At 51.5% G+C, this 17,666-nt stretch overlaps 1 protein-coding gene and 1 long non-coding RNA gene across 28 annotated transcripts in view; one reads left to right on the top strand and one right to left on the bottom strand.

Annotated features, from left to right (window-relative positions):
• IMPDH1 (inosine monophosphate dehydrogenase 1) overlaps positions 1-17,666 on the bottom strand; it is a 65,080-nt gene that overhangs the window by 9,823 nt on the left and 37,591 nt on the right. For 15 of the 27 annotated variants that reach the window (XM_078343828.1, XM_078343829.1, XM_078343827.1 and 12 more), the window contains 3 exons: positions 7,878-8,517; positions 3,968-4,066; positions 1,919-1,967 (listed from right to left, as the gene is read on the bottom strand). In XM_078343828.1, the coding sequence (XP_078199954.1) occupies positions 1,919-1,967; positions 3,968-4,066; positions 7,878-8,023 (294 nt within the window). In that variant the 5' untranslated portion in view covers positions 8,024-8,517. Of the gene's footprint in view, positions 1-1,918; positions 1,968-3,967; positions 4,188-4,525; positions 6,089-7,877; positions 8,518-17,666 lie in introns of those variants that run through there. The other 12 variants (XM_078343841.1, XM_078343846.1, XM_078343847.1 and 9 more) reach the window with 5 other exon arrangements.
• LOC144578453 (uncharacterized) lies at positions 7,218-16,946 on the top strand. Its single transcript, XR_013524280.1, has 2 exons — positions 7,218-7,498; positions 8,361-16,946. It is a non-coding gene; the product is annotated as an uncharacterized LOC144578453 (long non-coding RNA).

The raw sequence follows: 17,666 nt of genomic DNA, 5'->3' as shown, positions 1-17,666 counted from the left end.
AGCTCGAGAGAGTGGACAGGATTCCAAGCATCCATTTAAAAGCCACCTGCCTATGGAGGTAAGGCCAGAGCACATACCTCTCTGAGGGTCAGGCCAACAGTGGTAGACCCCAGCCCCAAGACATTTGTGCAGATTTTGCTACATAATTTTTTTTTTTTTTTTAGATTCAAAGCCCCTGAAACCCATCATTGACCCTGGTTCAGAACTCTAGGCCCATGATCTAGAAACCACCACCTTCTCCTCTTACATCATGCCACAGAAGGGCCATAGCCTTCCTGACAGAGGAGGCCACAGGACAGGGAGACCCTCACCAGCCAAGCAGAGGTTTTTCTTTTTTCTTTTTGAGATGGCGTCTCACTCTATCACCCAGGCTGGAGTGCGCTGGTGTGGCCTTGGCTTACTGCAACTTCCACCTTTCAGGTTCAAGTGGTTCTCCTGCCTCAACCTCCTGAATAGCTGGGATTACAGGCACCTGCCAACATGTCCAGCTGATTTTCGTATTTTTAGTAGAGAAGGGGTTTCACCATGTTGGTCAGACTGGTCTCAAACTCTTGACCTCAGGTGATCCTTTCATCTCAGCCTCTCAAAGTGTTGTAATTACAGGCATGAGCCACCACGCGCAGCTGATAGGGGTCTTTTCAATCCCTCTCTTCCTAGCAGCCAGCCCAGTGTCTGACACAAAGCCACCATACTCAGTAAACTTTGTTAAACTGAAGAGCTGCACCAAGAAGCCTTCCTTGTTGTCATAAGGGAAACAACCAGAATCATCCAAATTTCCCCCCGAAAATCTGTCTGGGTCAGCTCTGGCTACACGCAGGACATGAGCTTCCCTCACGTCAGTGATCCAGGCACACTCAGGCCCTCTAGCCTTTCATGAGAATCAGATCAGAATAAATAGCAATAATAATAGCAACAGAAAACAAATGGGATTTTTCCCAAAATATGTATGAATTCATCACAGAATCATGGTACTCTTTCTTGCAATTACTTACACCATCATCACTACCCACCTTGGCTTCTCTGAGTGTATCTTATGTTAATTGTTCATTGATTCAGCTCATTGATGAGCCCCCCCTGGGAAATCAAGGCACTGTTTCCTTGTATTTATCCGAAATGTAACTCTTTCAAATCCTCTTGCCAGTTCTTGTACATTGCAGATCAGTGAACAAGTCTGTCTACCATTTTCAAGTCTCCATGATTTTACTGGCTTCAATCATGTCCTTGTTCAGCATTTCAGACAAAATCCAATCCTTATGGTCTCTACGATAAGACAGCCACTCCCAAGTCCACCCCTCCCAGGCCTCCTCTGAACCTGCCCACAGGCTCTGTCGCTGACACAGAGCCACCCAGCCCTGGGCCAGGCCTCACTCAAGACACTCCTGTGTCCCCATAGCTGCCTCTGGCCCCATCAGGTATAACCCTTTGATGTCTGCCAGTTTCTCTGGCAACAATAAAGGCTATATCCACCTATTCTGGCTGGCTGGAATCACCCCTGTAATCACAGCATTTCGGAGGCTGAGGTGGGCAGATCACTTGAGCTCAGGAGTTGAAATCACCCTGGCAAACATGGTGAAACCCTGTGTACACTAAAAATACAAAAATTCTCTGGGGGTCTAAACTAAAAATACAAAAATCATCGGGGGTGGTGGCATGTGCCTGTAATCCCAGCTACACAGGAGGCTGAGGAAGGAGGATCACTTGAACCTCGGAGGCAGAGGATGCAGTGAGCCGAGATCACACCACTGCACTCCAGCCTGGGTGACAGGGTGAGACTCTCTCAAAAAAAAGGAGGGGGAGGGGCTACATCCTATCCACCATTCCCAAAAAAAGTCTCTCCACACCTTGCCCCTGAGCAAGAAGTCAGCCTCTTCCACCACACACACAGTCCCCTCCCCTTGTCAAAGGAAGAGGTACTTACCACCTCATCAGCAATGAAGTCTATGAATCCTGGGAGGATCAGGAAGTCGCTGTGAAGATAGAGAAGTGTTACTGGTGGGGAGGGGTGCCCCAAAGGGGCAGAGCCTGCCATGCCAGAGGAGGCAGCAGGGGCATGCAGAAAAGCCTACAGGAGCAGAGGCTAGAGCCCTCCTGTCCCTACTGCCCCATCAGGGCACTTCCCACCTCGTGCTCCCAACTAGAGTCTGGCAAACTCCAGCCCCAAGAGGTAGAGCCAAAGACAGCGTAAGGTCTGCTGGGGTGCCATCAAGGCAATAGGCCCAAAATATCCACTGCCTTCAGGGCTCAGAGTTTGTCAAGCGACACAGAAGTTCCCATATTGCCACATGCAGCAGACACAGTGCCTGCCTTTGAAAACTTCTCAATCTTGATGGGGAGACCAAATAAGTAAACACAGAGAACAATTTTGTAGCACAGCACAGCATGAACATGACCCAGCACGGGACAAGCCTTACGCCCCAGTGCCTGGGCTGCTGAGTCACACAAGGCTGGAAACAGCATGGAGGGACCCCAGGGGGCTGAGTGCAGGGCGTATTCTTACAGAGCAGGCACTCAACAGAAATGGCCGGGATGGGAATGGGGAGGAAAGAGGCCTCAGAGGTGGGACCATGACACTGGGGCCCCAGCCAAAGGATGGCATCTACCAACACTAGGGGGGGCCACAGTCACAGCAAGCCCTGGAAGGGGAGTGCAGGCCTGTGTGGGTACATCTAGGTGCAAGGCCATAGCTCAGGGCCCCAACCTGCTAAAATCACAGCAGGCCTTGACAGACACACCCAAAAGCAAATATCCCACACTTCAGGAACACTCTGAACTGGGCTAAGCAAATCAGCAGGCATCCCTAGCACAGGAAGGAAAGCCACAGGGTGGAGGGGAGTGGGCTGTGAATCTGCCCTAAGGCCTAGAGAAACTCCTAGGCGTTCCCCTGGGGAGTTCCCCTAGAAGACTTCAGTGACAACTGTATCAAAGGTAGACTCCAATCTCATCCCCCCCCCCCCCCCCCCCCGCAGCAAAGAAACAAAGAATGTCAGCTGCTCCCAGCCTTTGACAGCTCTTCTTCTGTATAGCAAGGAGGCCAAGGGAGAAATGCTAGTGTCTGGGCCTCCAAGCATTTTCTAGGTATTCTATACACCCCTCGCCTACGGGCAGGCAGGAGGAGACACTCCTCAGGAGTGACTGGGTATCCTGGTGTTTAGGGAAACTGCCCGCCAAGCAGGAGTGCTTACAAGCCAGGGCAGGGCTGGCAGGAGACAAGCTCTTGACTGCCCAGCATCCCCACTCTGCCCCTTCTGATGCGCCTTCCTGGCAGGGACACAGTCCTGCAGCCAGGAGGCAGAGCTAGTGCCAGGTCTGCAGCAGGCAGGACAACTGGCCTCGGGCCCACGGAAAAGGCAAATGACGCCAGAGGCAGGCAGGTAGGTCTCTGTCCTCCTCCAAAGCCCCATGTGGGGTGGGATGAGGGGTGGCAGTCACAGAATAATTCACGCCTTGGGAGGGGCACCAGGACCAACCTGTGGGCAGGCAGGGACTCAACTGGAAAAAGCGCTGGACTGGACAGTTGGAAAAGGAGCCACCCCAACCACCTGGCTGGGTATCTGCTGGGGCCACGCGGAAGCAGTTGCCTAAGCTGAGCTCCAGGGACCCTCTGCCCTCGTGGTAAGACTGGGAGGCGATGTCCTGTACCCACAGCTGGGAAAAGTCTCCCCATAACGCCCATATCTCCAGTTCCCACATGCCTCAGGGACCCTCCATGCCCCCGAGAGGAGGAAGGGGGGCAGGCCGAGCCCAGATCCGCCCAGAAACGGGTCAGGGCTCTGAGGGCCGCGGTGTCGCCGTGCCACGTCCCTCTGCCCCGGCGCGGGCCTCCTTCCTTCCCGTGCCCAGCCCCCAGCGCCCACAGCAGGCACTCGCACCAGGCCGGGAACGCCGGGGAAGCCGCGCACGTGCAGGGCCGGCCCGGGGGTCCGGCGCGTGGGTGCGCGCACCGAGGGGTGCGAGCCCCGGCTCTTACTTGTAGGTGAGGCCGTCGGCGCTGGCGAAGAGCTGCTGCGCGGTGAGCCCGTCCTCGGGCACGTAGCCGGTGCCGCCGCTGATCAGGTAGTCCGCCATGCTGCCGCGAGACCCCGCGACCCGACATAAACACCCGCGCGGCCGCCAGCCGCTGCCGCCGCCGCCGCCACTGCTGCTGACGCCGCGCTGAGGCCACGCTGCCGCCGCGGGCCGGGCGGGCCGGGGGCGGGGGCTGCGGCAGCGGCGGGGCGGGCCAGGGCACCGCCCTCTCTTCCCTCTCCTCCCGCCCCTCCGGCCCCTCCCGCGGAGACAGCTCCGCCCGCGCCGCACAAAGGGCCCCACAGACCCGGGCCCTGCTGCCGCAGCGCGTACGCCCCCAGTCGCCTGCAGTGCCCTCGCGACCCCGCCAGCCCCGACTGGGGAGGAGGTGGGGATCGCGGGGAAGAGGACGGGGCCAGGCCAGGACACGCCCCCTCCTCCGCTCCACATCCAGCCTCCCAGGACCCCCAGCAGAGGCCCCACCCCACCCCCGAGTTCTCCCCCAGCCTGGGCCACCCACCTTGCCTTTCTCCCCAGGGTACCTCTCACACGGTTCTGCCGTTCCCCAATCCCCAGTACTCTTCCCCAGCCGCGATCAAGGCCCGGAGCCCTGAGAAACCGGTCTGGGCTCTCAGCTCCCCTGCACTAAGGACTTTGAGTTTGGACCGCTATCCGACGTCCCTCCTAGGAAGCGGGCATTCTTCACAATGACACTCCTTGACCTTTGGGTGGCCTTGGAGCCGTCTGCAGTTTACAAAGCATTTTTCATAAATGAGCACATTAACTCCACAATCTATTAATTGCAAAGTACTGGGTACTCCATTCCCTTGACAGGCAAAATCTACAGTTCAGAAAGGGAGGTGGGGGTACTGCTTCTGTAACCCTGTCTCTGGCCAAGAAAATGTCGTTGGTACCAGGGCTTTTAACCTCAGAGAGCAGTTTGTTATTTGGGAGGGTCCTGCATGAGTGGGAAGATGAAGGAGGATCATAAGCCTGGCTTAGGCAAGTGTGCATAGAAATAAGGACAGGGCTAGGGAACTTCTGAAAAATCCCCAGAGCAGAAGTTGGTGGCCCTGGGTACCCAGAAAGATCCTGATTTCCACACGGGGGCAGTGACTGGGTAGCAGATTGATTCGAATGGGGAAAGGGGGGATGGCAGGATGCCACTCTTCCCTCTTATGGGAACAGAACTCCTCGGTCCCCCTACCCAGACTCCACAACCTCCTCCCTGTGTCCTCCTAGGGCTCCCACAGCTCACTTGGGAAGATGAGAATAAGGTGGCATGGGACACAGTCCCCTCCCTGGTAGAGTGGCTGGCTGTGGCCCTGGGAGGCTGGGTTTGTTTACCTCTCAGCAGTGTGGTGGCAGCCAGGCCCAGGGGAGGCTTGGCCTCCAAGCCACGAGGTTCCCTGGGTTGCCCAGCCTCCCTCATTGATGCCCCCGGGACCCTGCCAGGAAAACACAGACTGTTCCATCTGTGTGCAGAGGGGAGGCTGGGGCCAGCTTGCCAGTGATGCCTGGGAAGCACCTCTGAACCTGCAGCACTCACGGGCTCACAAGGTGAGCCCAGGCCACTTGGGGGACCAGGGAAAAGTCCTGAGGAGCACCAGCACTAGGACCTTTCACTGACCACGTGGAGCAGAGCAGTGAGACCAGCCAGAGAAAGTGCCTGAACATTCAGAGCTGTTCTGGGGTACCTTTCTGGCCACAGAAGAACAGAGCTATCATTCCAGCTGCAGGCACTGAGCAGACTACCCCAGTGGTCGCTCTGGGTCACTGGGTCACTAAGTGACCTGCTCTTGGTCACTATCCCCTACCATACGGGTCAGGAATGGCTAGAGTACTATTCGGGGTTCAACCAGAGCCCAAGGCCAAGGAGAGCAGCTGGATTTGACCATATCAGGTGACCTTTACTGTGACATCTGCCCCAGCCTAGAACTCTGGGACCCAAGGGAGGAGGCTGCCTGGCTGAGGCATGGGGAGGGTCACCTTCCCAGTGATTACAGACTTCATGGCCCCACTCCCCTCTCCTGCTCCCCAACTCACCTCCCGCTTTGACCTGTGTCGGGCTCCTCATCACTCTAAGCTGCTGGGCTCAGCCCTGGGTTAGGCTGTGCTTTTCCAGAGACTCCACTAATCCACCCCCAACCCCCCCACTCTCCTCCACCCTCTTCCTGATCTTCCCCAGCTGCTTCCTCCATGGGGAGGAGACACCGAGGAAACCAGTGAGCCGCCGCAGCCAAGGAAGGGCTGTTGTCCCCTGAGACCCCCACCTAGCAGCTGTGGGGATAGGAAGGCAGGTCCAAGCCCTTTTCTCAGGGTAGCAAGGTAGCAGTGCTCAGCTGGGTACAGAAGTCCAGGCAGGGAGCCCCAAAGGCTCTATCTGGCCTGGGGCTGTTTGAATGAACAAGATTTCAAAATACTCTTGAGGGGAAGATGGGGGAAGGGGAGAAGAGGTTATGACATTAGCACTGTTGAGCTACTACGGGGGCATAGCCTGTCCAAGTTCAAGCCAGAGAGCAATAACACCGGACTCAAATCCAGAACTGCTCACAGACTCCTGTCCTCTTCCCACAGTTCCAGGTTGGTGAAGGCAAGTGGAGGTCTGGCCAGCAGGTTTTGAATCTCACTACACCACCTGGCTGGGGCTCAGGTTTACACAGGCTCTCTGAGCCGAAGTGGGGGATGTGGGTGGGGTTGGAGTGGCGGTAGGGATGGCCCCTTGATGCAGAACTGCAGTTTGGAGAAGGATGCACTCACATGGCTTGGGCCTGAGCTCTGAAACAATATGTTTGCAATCCCTGCTCTTACTAAGCCCTGCCTCCATCAAGCCCCAACCGGCTCCTTCAGCCCCTGTGGCCCCTCCCCATCACCCTGCGCCCTGAAGCCCAGGAGCTGGATTTTTAGGATGGGAGAAAGTCTGGGGGTTGCCTAAGCCTGAGTCAATTCTAGAGAGGCAGTCTGCCCGCACAGGAGGGGCCTAACGCAGCAGACCACTGCCCAGGAGCCCCTTAAGCCGTTGAAAGTTCTTACATAAGCGGCCAGCCCCTGGGAAGAGCTGCCGGGCTAATTCCCCCAGACCGCCACCCCCAAACCCAGCTGTCAGGTCACCTCCCCAAGCTGCTATACACCAGCAGATGGGAAGAGAAAGAAGTCCAAATCCTCTGCACCGGAAGGACAGTGGGATTGCATTTCAAGCTGCGATAAAATCCAGAGATTAGCTGCTGTCTCCTTTTCAGCCAGTACCCCTGGGGCCCAGCTCACTACCCTACTCTTCCTCCAGTGACCCTCATTTCCCGACAGACCCCAGTACGGGGGCCTGCGTCTTCCGAAAGATCTTGAGGTGAGCTGCCCTGGCAGCCTCATCAGATATCAGTGCATGTTGAGGAGGGAGAGTGTCCTCGCCTAGCCCTGCGAAGGCGATCCATCTGGACACCTACACCTGCCAGTAAGACCACTGAAGATACTTCTAGGAGGAAACAGCTAAGGAGGGGTAAGCAAGTCGGACAGGGACTCCAACAAGCACTGTTTGAACCCCAGGGGCTGGAGCCACCTGAACGGGGTGTCGTCGGGTGTGTAGCGAGGTCCAATCTAGGGCTAAGATTTTAGGAAACGTTTTGACGACCTGCTCCCTCTCCTCTGCTCATCTGTGCAACGAAGCACCTAATCCTTCGCACAGTGCCCGCCTGGATCCCTCAACCAAAGCCGGGAACGTGGCGTTTTAGAAAGTTGGAGGCTGAGGCGGTAATAGGGAAAGGTGTGTGGGGCCTGCCCCTCCCCTCCCCCGCAGCGCCGCCCGGTTCCCAGAGTCGCCGCGCCCTCCTCGGCCGCCCGCCCCGGATGCGCCCCGCGCGCTCTGCCCTGGGCGTCACCTCTCGGGCTCGTAGCCGGCCTGCAGCAGTCGGGCGCTGTACCGCTGCGCCGCCGTCTCGTGTCCCGGGTGTTGCCGGGCTCCGGGCTCCGGAACGGCAGCGGCTCCGCCTCCCTGCAGCGGTAGCGGAATGAGCGGCCCCTCCATGCGGAGGCCGCAGCTCAGGGCGGGCGGGAGCCTCTCCGCCTGGAGGCTCCCCCGGCCCCGGCTGGGCAGTGAGCGCAGCCCGATCGGGTCCGGGGAGGGGCGGGACCGCCGGGGCGGGGCCTCGTGCCGGGGGCGGGGCCGAGGAATCCGGGAGTCCACTGGGCTCCGCCCTGGGCTCCCAGCTCTCCTCCGCGCCGCCACGCGGATGCCTAGACTCGGTCCGTCTCTCCCACCCCGGATTCAGCGAGGACATATCGGGGGATGAGGGGCAGAGATGTCCCTACACGGGTGGAACTGAAAAGGACCCCGTCCCTGCCCTGCTGTCCGTACCTTCCAGTGTCTCGAGGCCCCTTCCGAGGAAAACTAGAAGAGGACAGGAGCGGGCCGCCGGAGGCAGGGCTTCTCCTCGCGTCTCGGATCCGCTGCTCTGCTGCACACCGACGGTGCCAGGTCTCCTGGAGCGCCTCCTATCCGCCGGCCGCAGACCTCCCGCGCTGGGGCGAGAGGTGGGATACTCTCCATCTGCCTGTGCCTGCTCAGCCGACCCCACGTTCGAGAGCAGGGAGAGAGATTTCCACAGCGGACGAACAGAACAGACAAGGCTGCGGGCTCCTTAAGGAACAGGACCTAGTCTTGCCTCGTGGTGAAGGTACTTTGCCTTGTGATGTTACCCGTAACAAGGGAGGGGGGCAGAGCAATGTACTCCAGCTTGTTTGTTCACTTCTTAGAAAGCGCACTTTTTCCTACTGTTATCATTGTGAACCGTGATTGAACACCTACCAAAACTGACAAAGAAATGTCAAGACTCCCTGCCCTCAGGCAGTTTATTTCAGGAAACAGAGTAGATGAAAATAAACAGCTGACAATTCTCATGCCATGTACAGATGGTCCTCGACTTACAATGGTCGACTTATGATTTTTCAACATTACAGATGGATTTATCCAAAGGTAGCCCCATCTTTTAAGTAAGCTGAGAAGCATCTGGACTTTTAAACGAAGTCTGACAAGTCTGAGGGAATAAATGGTAAACACTACGTGATTGGGGGGTGCTAAAGATGTATTAGGGGTCAGACTTTCAGCAACTTTTTCTTTTTTTTTTTTTTGATATGGAGTCTCACTCTGTCACCAGGCTGGAGTGCAGCTCCTGGGCTGGGTTCAAGAGATTCTCCTGCCTCAGTCTCCCAAGTAGCTGGGATTACTGGCGCCTGCCACTACGCCCAGCTAATTTTTTGTATTTGTAGTAGAGACAGGGTTTCACCATGTTAGCAAAGCTGATCTTGAACTCCTGACCTTGTGACCCGCCCCCCTCTGCCTCCCAAAGTGCTGGGATTATAGCCATGAGCCACTGCGCCCAGCCTCAGCAACTATTTCACAAAGGAAACTGAATTCATGCAACAGTAAGGTCTTGGACTCTATCCTTCATGGAGCCTCTTCCTATGAACATACACACCCACTCCCCAGAATCAGGATTCTTTTTTTAAAAAAAAAAGTTTTGGACCAGGCATGGTGGCTCATGCCTGTAATCCCAGCAATTTGGGAGGCCGAGGCGGGCAGATCACAAGGTCAACAGATCGAGACCATCCTGGCCAACATGGTGAAACCCCGTCTCTACTATTTTGTAAAAATACAAAAATTAGCTGGGTGTGGTGGAGTGCACCTGTAGTCCCAGCTACTCGGGAGGCTGAGGCAGCAGAATTGCTTTAATCCGGGAGGCAGAGGTTGCAGTGAGCGGAAATTGCACTACTGCACTCCAGCCTGGCACATGGAGACAGAGCAAGACTGTCTCAAAAAAAAAAAGTTTTAAAACTTTAGGTCTGGCACGGTGGCTCACACATGTAATCCCAGCACTTTTTAAAAAAAATTTAGGTCCAGCACGGTGGCTCACACATGTAATCCCAGCACTTTGGGAGGCTGAGATGGTCAGATCACCTGAGGTCAGGAGTTTCAGACCAGCCTGGCCAACATGGCTAAACCCCATCTCTACTAAAACATACAAAAATTAGGCCGGGCACAGTGGCTCATGCCTGTAATCCCAGCACTTCGAAAGGCCGAAGCAGGCAGATCATGAGGTCAATAGTTCGAGATCAGCCTGGCCAACATGGTGAAACCCTGTCTCTACTAAAAATACAAAAATTAGCTGGGTGTGGTGGCGCATGCCTGTAGTCCCAGCTACTCAGGAGGCTGAGGCTTAAACCTGGGAGGCTGAGGTTTGCAGTGAGCCAAGATTGGGCCACTGTACTCCAGCCTGGATGACAGAGTGAGACTGTCTCAACAACAACAAAAAAGCTAAAATTAATTCATTGATTATATTCAATGCCCTCTGATACTTTGTATTCTGTCTCCTGTTTTGGTGAGGGGCCTGATAAATTGATTTTGGACTGACCATTTTAAAAATACCACCCTAAAGCCAAAGGTTTCTGTTTGGAAATAAGCAGATAAGGTACCCATATGTGTTTATAGACTCTGAAGGAGAAACTAGTCAAAAGCAATCAATTACTCAACAGATGAAACTTAGAACTAGCTATAGCCTAAACTTTAAATGATCGTCTGTAAACATGTTAAACTGAGAAAACCCAAATCCAAATAAAGTTACCAGGACAGTAAGAATGACATGAATGATAACTGTAACATAATTAAATGTATTGTAACCCAGTGAACAGTGTTGTCAGATGAAGACAATGTACTGGGGGAGAAAAAAAAGGGTGACAGGGCAAGACTGTCTCAAAAAAGTAAAATCATGAAAAATGGAATTAAAAGATAAGAAGAAAAAAATAAACTTTATTTTCAACATAAGCTCCATCAAGTTCAAGACACATCCCTAAGCCATGACACCAGCCATTTCACCCATCCCTAAAGAACTTAAGGTCTTTGGAATTTAAGCAAGTCAGTGCAGTGTTTTTTTGTTTTGTTTTGTTTTACATGATTAATTGAAGAAAAATAGGAGTCCTTTAAGGATTTTTTTCTTTCTTTTTTCTCTTTTTTTTTTTTTTTTGCGAGACAGAGACCCGCTCCATCACTCAGGCTGGAGTGCAGTGGGGTGATGTTGGCTTACTGCAACCTCCTCCTCACAGGTTCAAGTGACTCTCCTGCCTCAGCCTTCCTAGTAGCTGGGATTACAGGTGTGGACCACCACACCCAACTAGTTTTGTATTTTTAGTAGAGACGGAATTTCACCATGTTGACCAGGATGGTCTCGATCTCTTGACCTCGTGATCTACCCACCTGGGCCTCCTAAAGTGCTGGGATTACAGGCGTGAGCCACCTTGCCTGGCCTGTTTCATCTCTTTTACAAGTCTTCAAAGAAACGCTTCAGCATCTTGATCCCACATGTTTAAAATTTCCATTGAATGTTCTGCTCTTATCTGTGGCTGCTTTGGACACAGACCTCCTAAGCTAGGGCAAGAGAGGTGGAAGATACTATCCATCTCCCTTTGCCTACTCAACAGACTTCAACTTGGATCGGAGAAAAATAGGTTTTCAACATCCCTTACCTGCCACTGAGGAAGTTTTGGCACCTATTGAGTGGAAAGTTTGCTCAACTTTAATTCTTTTCAGTCAGAATTGTGTAAACTGAACCAACTGAGATATCTACGATGGTGGCTGTTGTTTTTGCTATTAATCATCAGCCTCTTCAGTTATGGCACAAACGAGATTAATTTTTTCCTTGCAAATTGATGTAGATGGTCTGCTGCTTTAGGTTTCTTCTTCAACACCTTATCCCTTCTTACAATCAGTTATCCATTTGTAAACTGCTGATTTTGTTGGGACATTGTCCCCGTAAACTTTGGATAAAGCTCAGTGATTTCATAATTCTTCCACCTAAATGTTATCATATATTTAATGTTTGTTCTTGCTGCAGTTTTAGCAGAATTCATGTTGCTCTGATGGGGGCTCTTTTCAAACTGATGTCTTATCCTTTTTAGTGCCTCAAACTAGATCCTGTTCAGATACATTATAAAAAGTTAGTATGAGTATATTTTGGTGCAAAAAAAAATTGAAGTCCAGGGATAGTTTTTTTCATTTTATACATATATATTTTTATGAGATGGAGTCTTACTCTGTGACCAAAGCTAGAGCAGAGTGATGTGATCTCAGCTCACTGCAACCTTCACCCCCCAGGTTCAAGCAAGTCTCCTGCCTCAGCCTCCCACGTAGCTGGGATTATAGGCATCTGCCACCACGCCTGGCTAATTTTTGTATTTTTAGTAGAGATGGGGTTTCATCAGGCTGGTCTTGAACTCCTGACCTTGTAATCCACCTGCCTCAGCCTCCCAAAGTGCTGGGACTACAGGTGTGAGCCACCATGCCTGGTATAATATACATTTTCTATGAACTTTTTGAAGACCTCTCATATATCACAGCAGACTAGGGCCAGATCCTGCAGTTAGGTGGGCCGTGGCCCAAATCTAGTCTTACTATATCATCACCCAAGTCATGAACCGTCTCTGAGTCACAGTTTCCTCATCTTTCAAGTGGGGTTAATACTCTATCTCATAAGGTTGTTTTGTGATTGACACATGTAAAGTTCTTGGTACATAGTAGGGTTTCAATAGACACAATGATTATTGTAAACTAAGTAAGTTGTAGCTAACCTCTATACTTTTGACCCCCAGCTAAATACAATACATGACTTCTATTATATATCCATTCAACAAATGTTCATTGGACACCTCTCATGTGCCAACTAGATGCTGGGAATATAATGGTGAGCAAGATGGTCGCTGTTTGTACTGTCACAGGCCTTAAAGGCCAGTGGCAGAGAGACAAGCAGGCAACTAGAAGACAGTGTGGGAAGGGCTCTGACAGAGAAGGACACCCCTCCATACAGCCAGACGCCCAGGCAATGCACAGATAGGTCAGATGTTCTGAGAAAGAAATGATTTGGGACCACTTTAAAAGCTCCTGGAGGTAGGCAGAACATAACACATAAAGGAACACACATACATAATGAGAGAACTCGAGTAGTGACTGAGACCTGGCACGCAATACAGAGCAGCTCTGCCTTATCTCCAGAGCTCGTTGACTACAAATGAGATTTGCCAGGACACTATTCATTAAAACAATCATATTATGATGGAATAACCTGAGGGCCTCAGCCTTTCATATGAAGGGATTTTACCTCCAGTAATATCTGGGGACACTTGGCAACGTCTAGAGGCATCGTTTATTGTTATGACTAAGGGGAGAAAGGGTGTATTCATGGCATCTAGTGGGTAGAGGCCAGGGATGCTGCTTAATATCCTGCAATGGCTTTTCACAATAAAGAAATATTTGGTCCCAAATGTCAAGAGTGCTGAGATTAAGAGGTGCTGTCTAGAGGAACTACTAAACAAAACTAGAACTGTGCCTGCACAGTGGCTTACATCTATAATCCCAGCTCTTTGGGAGGCTGAGCCAGGCAGATCACCTGAGGTCAGGAGTTCAAAACCAGCCTGGCCAACTTGGTTAAACCCCATCTCTACTAAAATACAAAAATTAGCCAGGTGTGGTGGCGCACGCCTGTAATCCTAGCTGCTCAGGAGGCTGAGGTGGAGGATCGCTTGAACCCGGGAAGCAGAGACAGCAGTGAGCCAAGATTGCGTCCCTGCACTCCAGCCTGTGTGACAGAGCGAGACCCTGTCTGAAAACAAAAACAAAAAATTAGAACTAAAGCAAACGATTTAATCTTCCTAAAGACATGAGGACAATAGACTGTTTTAATCTTTGTACATGAAAGAGCTATGCATCCTCACTGGGCCTCAGTTTCCTAATCTGAGAAACGAGATTATTGGATTAGATAATGTAGAAAGTTCTTTCCAGCTGGAAAAAAATATATATGAGTCAAATATACTTAAAGGATTAGAATGCAGGCTGGGCATGGTGGCTCATGCCTGTAATCCCAGCACTGTGGGAAGCCAAGATGGGAGGACCACTTGAGCTCAGGAGTTCAAGACCAGCCTGGGCAACATAGCGAAACTGCAACTGTACAAAAAAAATACAAAAATTAGCTGGGTATGGTGGCGTACCCGGTGGTCAGCTACTCGGGAGCCTGAAACTGGAAGATCGCTCAAGTCCAGGAGGTCGAAGCCGCAGTGAGCTGAGACTGCACCACTGCACTCCATCCTGGGCAACAGAATGAGACCCTGTCTCAAAAAAATAAATAAATTAATTAACATGGACTACAAGATTGAGGGGATGATGGTCAGGTCAGTCCAAGTGCTAGTCTGTCTGTATCTCCTCACCTTCAAACTTCCTGGAGTCAAGGGCTGAGTCCTTTCATCAAAAATACTTCTGTATGGAGCTCCCACTATGGGCAGGCACTGTGCTAGGTGTTAGAGGAGTGCAAAGAATGAGGGGGATAGAACAAGCAAGGATAGCTATGAGACCAGCACTAATGACAGAAAGAACACCAATGTTAATTGAGTACATACATGTCAGACACAAGGAGAGGCACTCAGTATACTTTCCTCAGTCCTCACTGCATTTTATTAAGTATGCCTATTTCTCAGGCAAGGAAACTGAAGCTCAGGAAGGCTAAGCAGCTTTTCCAGAATCAGACAATGATTGGTGGAAGCTGGAGAAGCACCCCACCCCCCCAGCCTGTTTACTCCAACTCTTGAATCTTTTCTAACAACTATTGCCTAGTGCCAAAAGAGTACGCAAAGAGCTCTTACAGTCTCTTTGCTGTAAAAGAGGAAGGAGGGAGATAGCCCAACCTGGAGAGAAAACAAGAGAGATTTCCTGGGCAGGGAGACACGCGAATCATTATTTATTTGGTTAGTTAGTTTTTAGAGATGGAGTTTTGCTCTTGTTGCCCAGGCTGCAGTGCAGTGGCGCTATCTTGGCTCACTGCAACCTCCGCCTCCTGGGTTCAAGCGAGTCTCCTGCCTCAGCCTCCTGAGTAGCTGGGATTACAGGCATGCACCACCACACCTGGCTAATTTTTGTATTATTAGTAGAGACACAGTTTTACCATGTTGGCCAGGCTGGTCTCGAACTTCTGACTTCAAGTGATCCACTCGCCTCGGGCTCCCAAAGTGCTGGGATTACAGGCATGAGCCACTGTACCCGACCCTAATTCTTTTAGATACCGTCTTACTAACTCTCTTCTTCAGCATATAGAACCTGACACATCAGCAGAGAATCTAAAACAAATCATAGCCCATTGCAATGGCCTTCCAAGGCTGGGTGCAATTATTTTGTGATTCAGAGTTTGACCTGAGAAAATATTACTTGAAAGAAGTGGGTTTTAGCTTGGAAATATTTTTGTTATATATTACATTTGTTGTAACAGAATTTCTGCAGTAGACAGCAAAATTCCTTGCTAACAATTGTTCCCCACAATCCGATTGTGGGAAGACAGTGAACTAATATTTTAGAAACAAATGTGAATGTCTCCATCCCATAGAGTGTAACCTAGGCCTAAGGTAGCTATAATAACTTATACTTGCTTTTTTTTTTTTTTTTTTAAATGGGATCTCACTCTGTCACCCAGAGTGGATGGAGTTCAGTGGTGCAATCAGAGCTTACTGCAGCCTCAAACTCGTGGGCTCAACCAGTCACCCCTGCCTCAGTCTCCCAAGTTGCTAGGACTACAGTCGTGTACCACCATGCCCAGCTAATTTTCTACTTGCGGTTTTAATGCTTGAAAAGAGTATACTGATTTGTTTAACAGATAATCGTGGAGCATGTGACATGTATAGTGTGCTAGTCTCATGAGAGCATACAAAGAAATCTAGCCAGGGAAATGAAACATTAAAAGCTAAATAACAGCCCGGCACAGTGGCTCACGCCTGTAACTCCAGCACTTTGGGAGGCCAAGTGGGGAAGATCACTCGAGGTTAGGAATTCAAGACCAGCCTGGCCAACATAGTGAAAACCTCTCTACTATTAAAAAAAAAAAAAATTAGCAGGGCATGGTGGCAAATGCCTGTAGTCCCAGATACTCAGGAGGCGGAGGCAGGAGAATCTCTTGAACTCAGGAGGTAGAGGTTGCAGTGAGCCGAGACTGCGCCATTGCACTCCAGCTTGGGCCACAGAATGGGACTCCATCTGAAAATCAACCTAACAAACGAAAAGCTAGATAGATAAAGAACAATGTAAAGTAATGATTCTCAGCTGGGGGGAAATTTTGCCCTAGGATTTATTTGGCTGTTTCTGGAGATATTTTTGGTCGTCACAACTGGAGGGGTGCTGCTGGCATCTAATGATGCTGCTGCATCCTGCAATGCTCTGGGTGACCCCCTACAACAAAGAATGGTCTAGCTCAAAAGCCAATAGTGCTGAGCTTGAGAAATCCTGACATAAGAATTACATGCTCATCAAGTAGTGCCAACTCCGAGTGTTACAGAAGTTGAAAGAAGAAACCCAACACTATCAGCTGGAGTAGTCAGGGAAGGTTTTAGAGAGGAGAAAGGATCGGACTGTTCCAAGAAGAGCTAGGATTTAGGAAGGGAGGGCGCCTAGAGAGAACAGTCCAAGGAGGGACTATGGGCAGAGTGCTGGAGGGGAGTGAGTGGGAGGTTTGTGGGGGCAGTGAGCAGGCCGTCCTGGATGGAGCATTCTCTCCTCTCCACAGCCTCGAGTGGGTCAGCAGGTGACATTATCTCCACATGACAGATGGGGAAAACCAAGTCACAGAAAGCTTGAGAGGGGACCGTGTAACTGTCTCGGAGCTGGAGCTAGAGGCCAGTCCACCCATTACCCAGGCCCAGACCCTTCCCCAGTGTAACCTACTTCACCTGAGCTATGAGCCCACCCTTTGCTGATAACAGCCACCAGGAGCCAAGTGGAACCTTCAGGGGCATCACCTAGACAAAGGCTTTCTTCTGCCCCAATTCTAGCAGTACTACTCCGGAACCTCAGTGTCTGTTTATTTGAAAGGACACCCTGTAGAACCTCCAACACACACACACACACACACACACACACACACACACACACACACACACTTCTGAAGAAATAGAGAGGCAGGTAGAAAATTGAGTCATGTTCTGAAGAGCACAGACACAAAGTATGGAATACCAGTTAAGAAGAGAATCTGCTGGTGCAGAAGCCACAGAACAGCCTCTGGCCAGTGAGGCACAGTCTCTGTGAATGGAGATGCCAGCAAGCGTGGGAGAGTGGGGGAAGGAGGAGCGGGAGCGGATGGGTGTTCAGCATTGCCAGAGCAGGAGCAGTGGGGGAAACCGCACTGGGTAGAGTGAAGGGGTAACTGTAACTGGGAACTTCCCACTCAGACACTCTGAGGAGATAGAAGAGCAAAGACCGGTGCACGTCTGAAGAGGAGGGAGCAGCCAAGGTCCCTAGGCAACTCTTAACACAACCTCAGTTCCTGAGAGTCCCTTTTGACTGCCGGAGTTCCCTCCTATCCATTCAACATTTAAGGATCCCGAGGAAAAGCAGCCTCTGGAGCATGGTCAGAAAAGGTTGGAAAGGAGAATGAAGGGCAGAAGAAAAGAGCAAGTAACTGGAGGTGTTGTAGGCCAGAAGGGGATGGATTTGGGGAAAGAAAGAAGTGGATTGCCAGGGCTGCCCCGACTCCTGTGGCAGACATGGAGGAGCTGGGTGAAGTCGGTGGAGAAGGTGCAGCTTGGAAGAGCCATGCAGGAGGTGAGCTCCAAACCTGGGTCTGTCTTCCCAGCCCTGCCAGCCACCTGTGTCC

This window comes from Callithrix jacchus, chromosome 11, assembly GCF_049354715.1.
Source record: "Callithrix jacchus isolate 240 chromosome 11, calJac240_pri, whole genome shotgun sequence".
NCBI classification, from domain to species: Eukaryota; Metazoa; Chordata; class Mammalia; order Primates; family Cebidae; genus Callithrix; species Callithrix jacchus.
The sequence above is the reverse complement of the archived record's forward strand: the minus strand, read 5'-3'. Positions and strand labels throughout refer to the sequence as shown.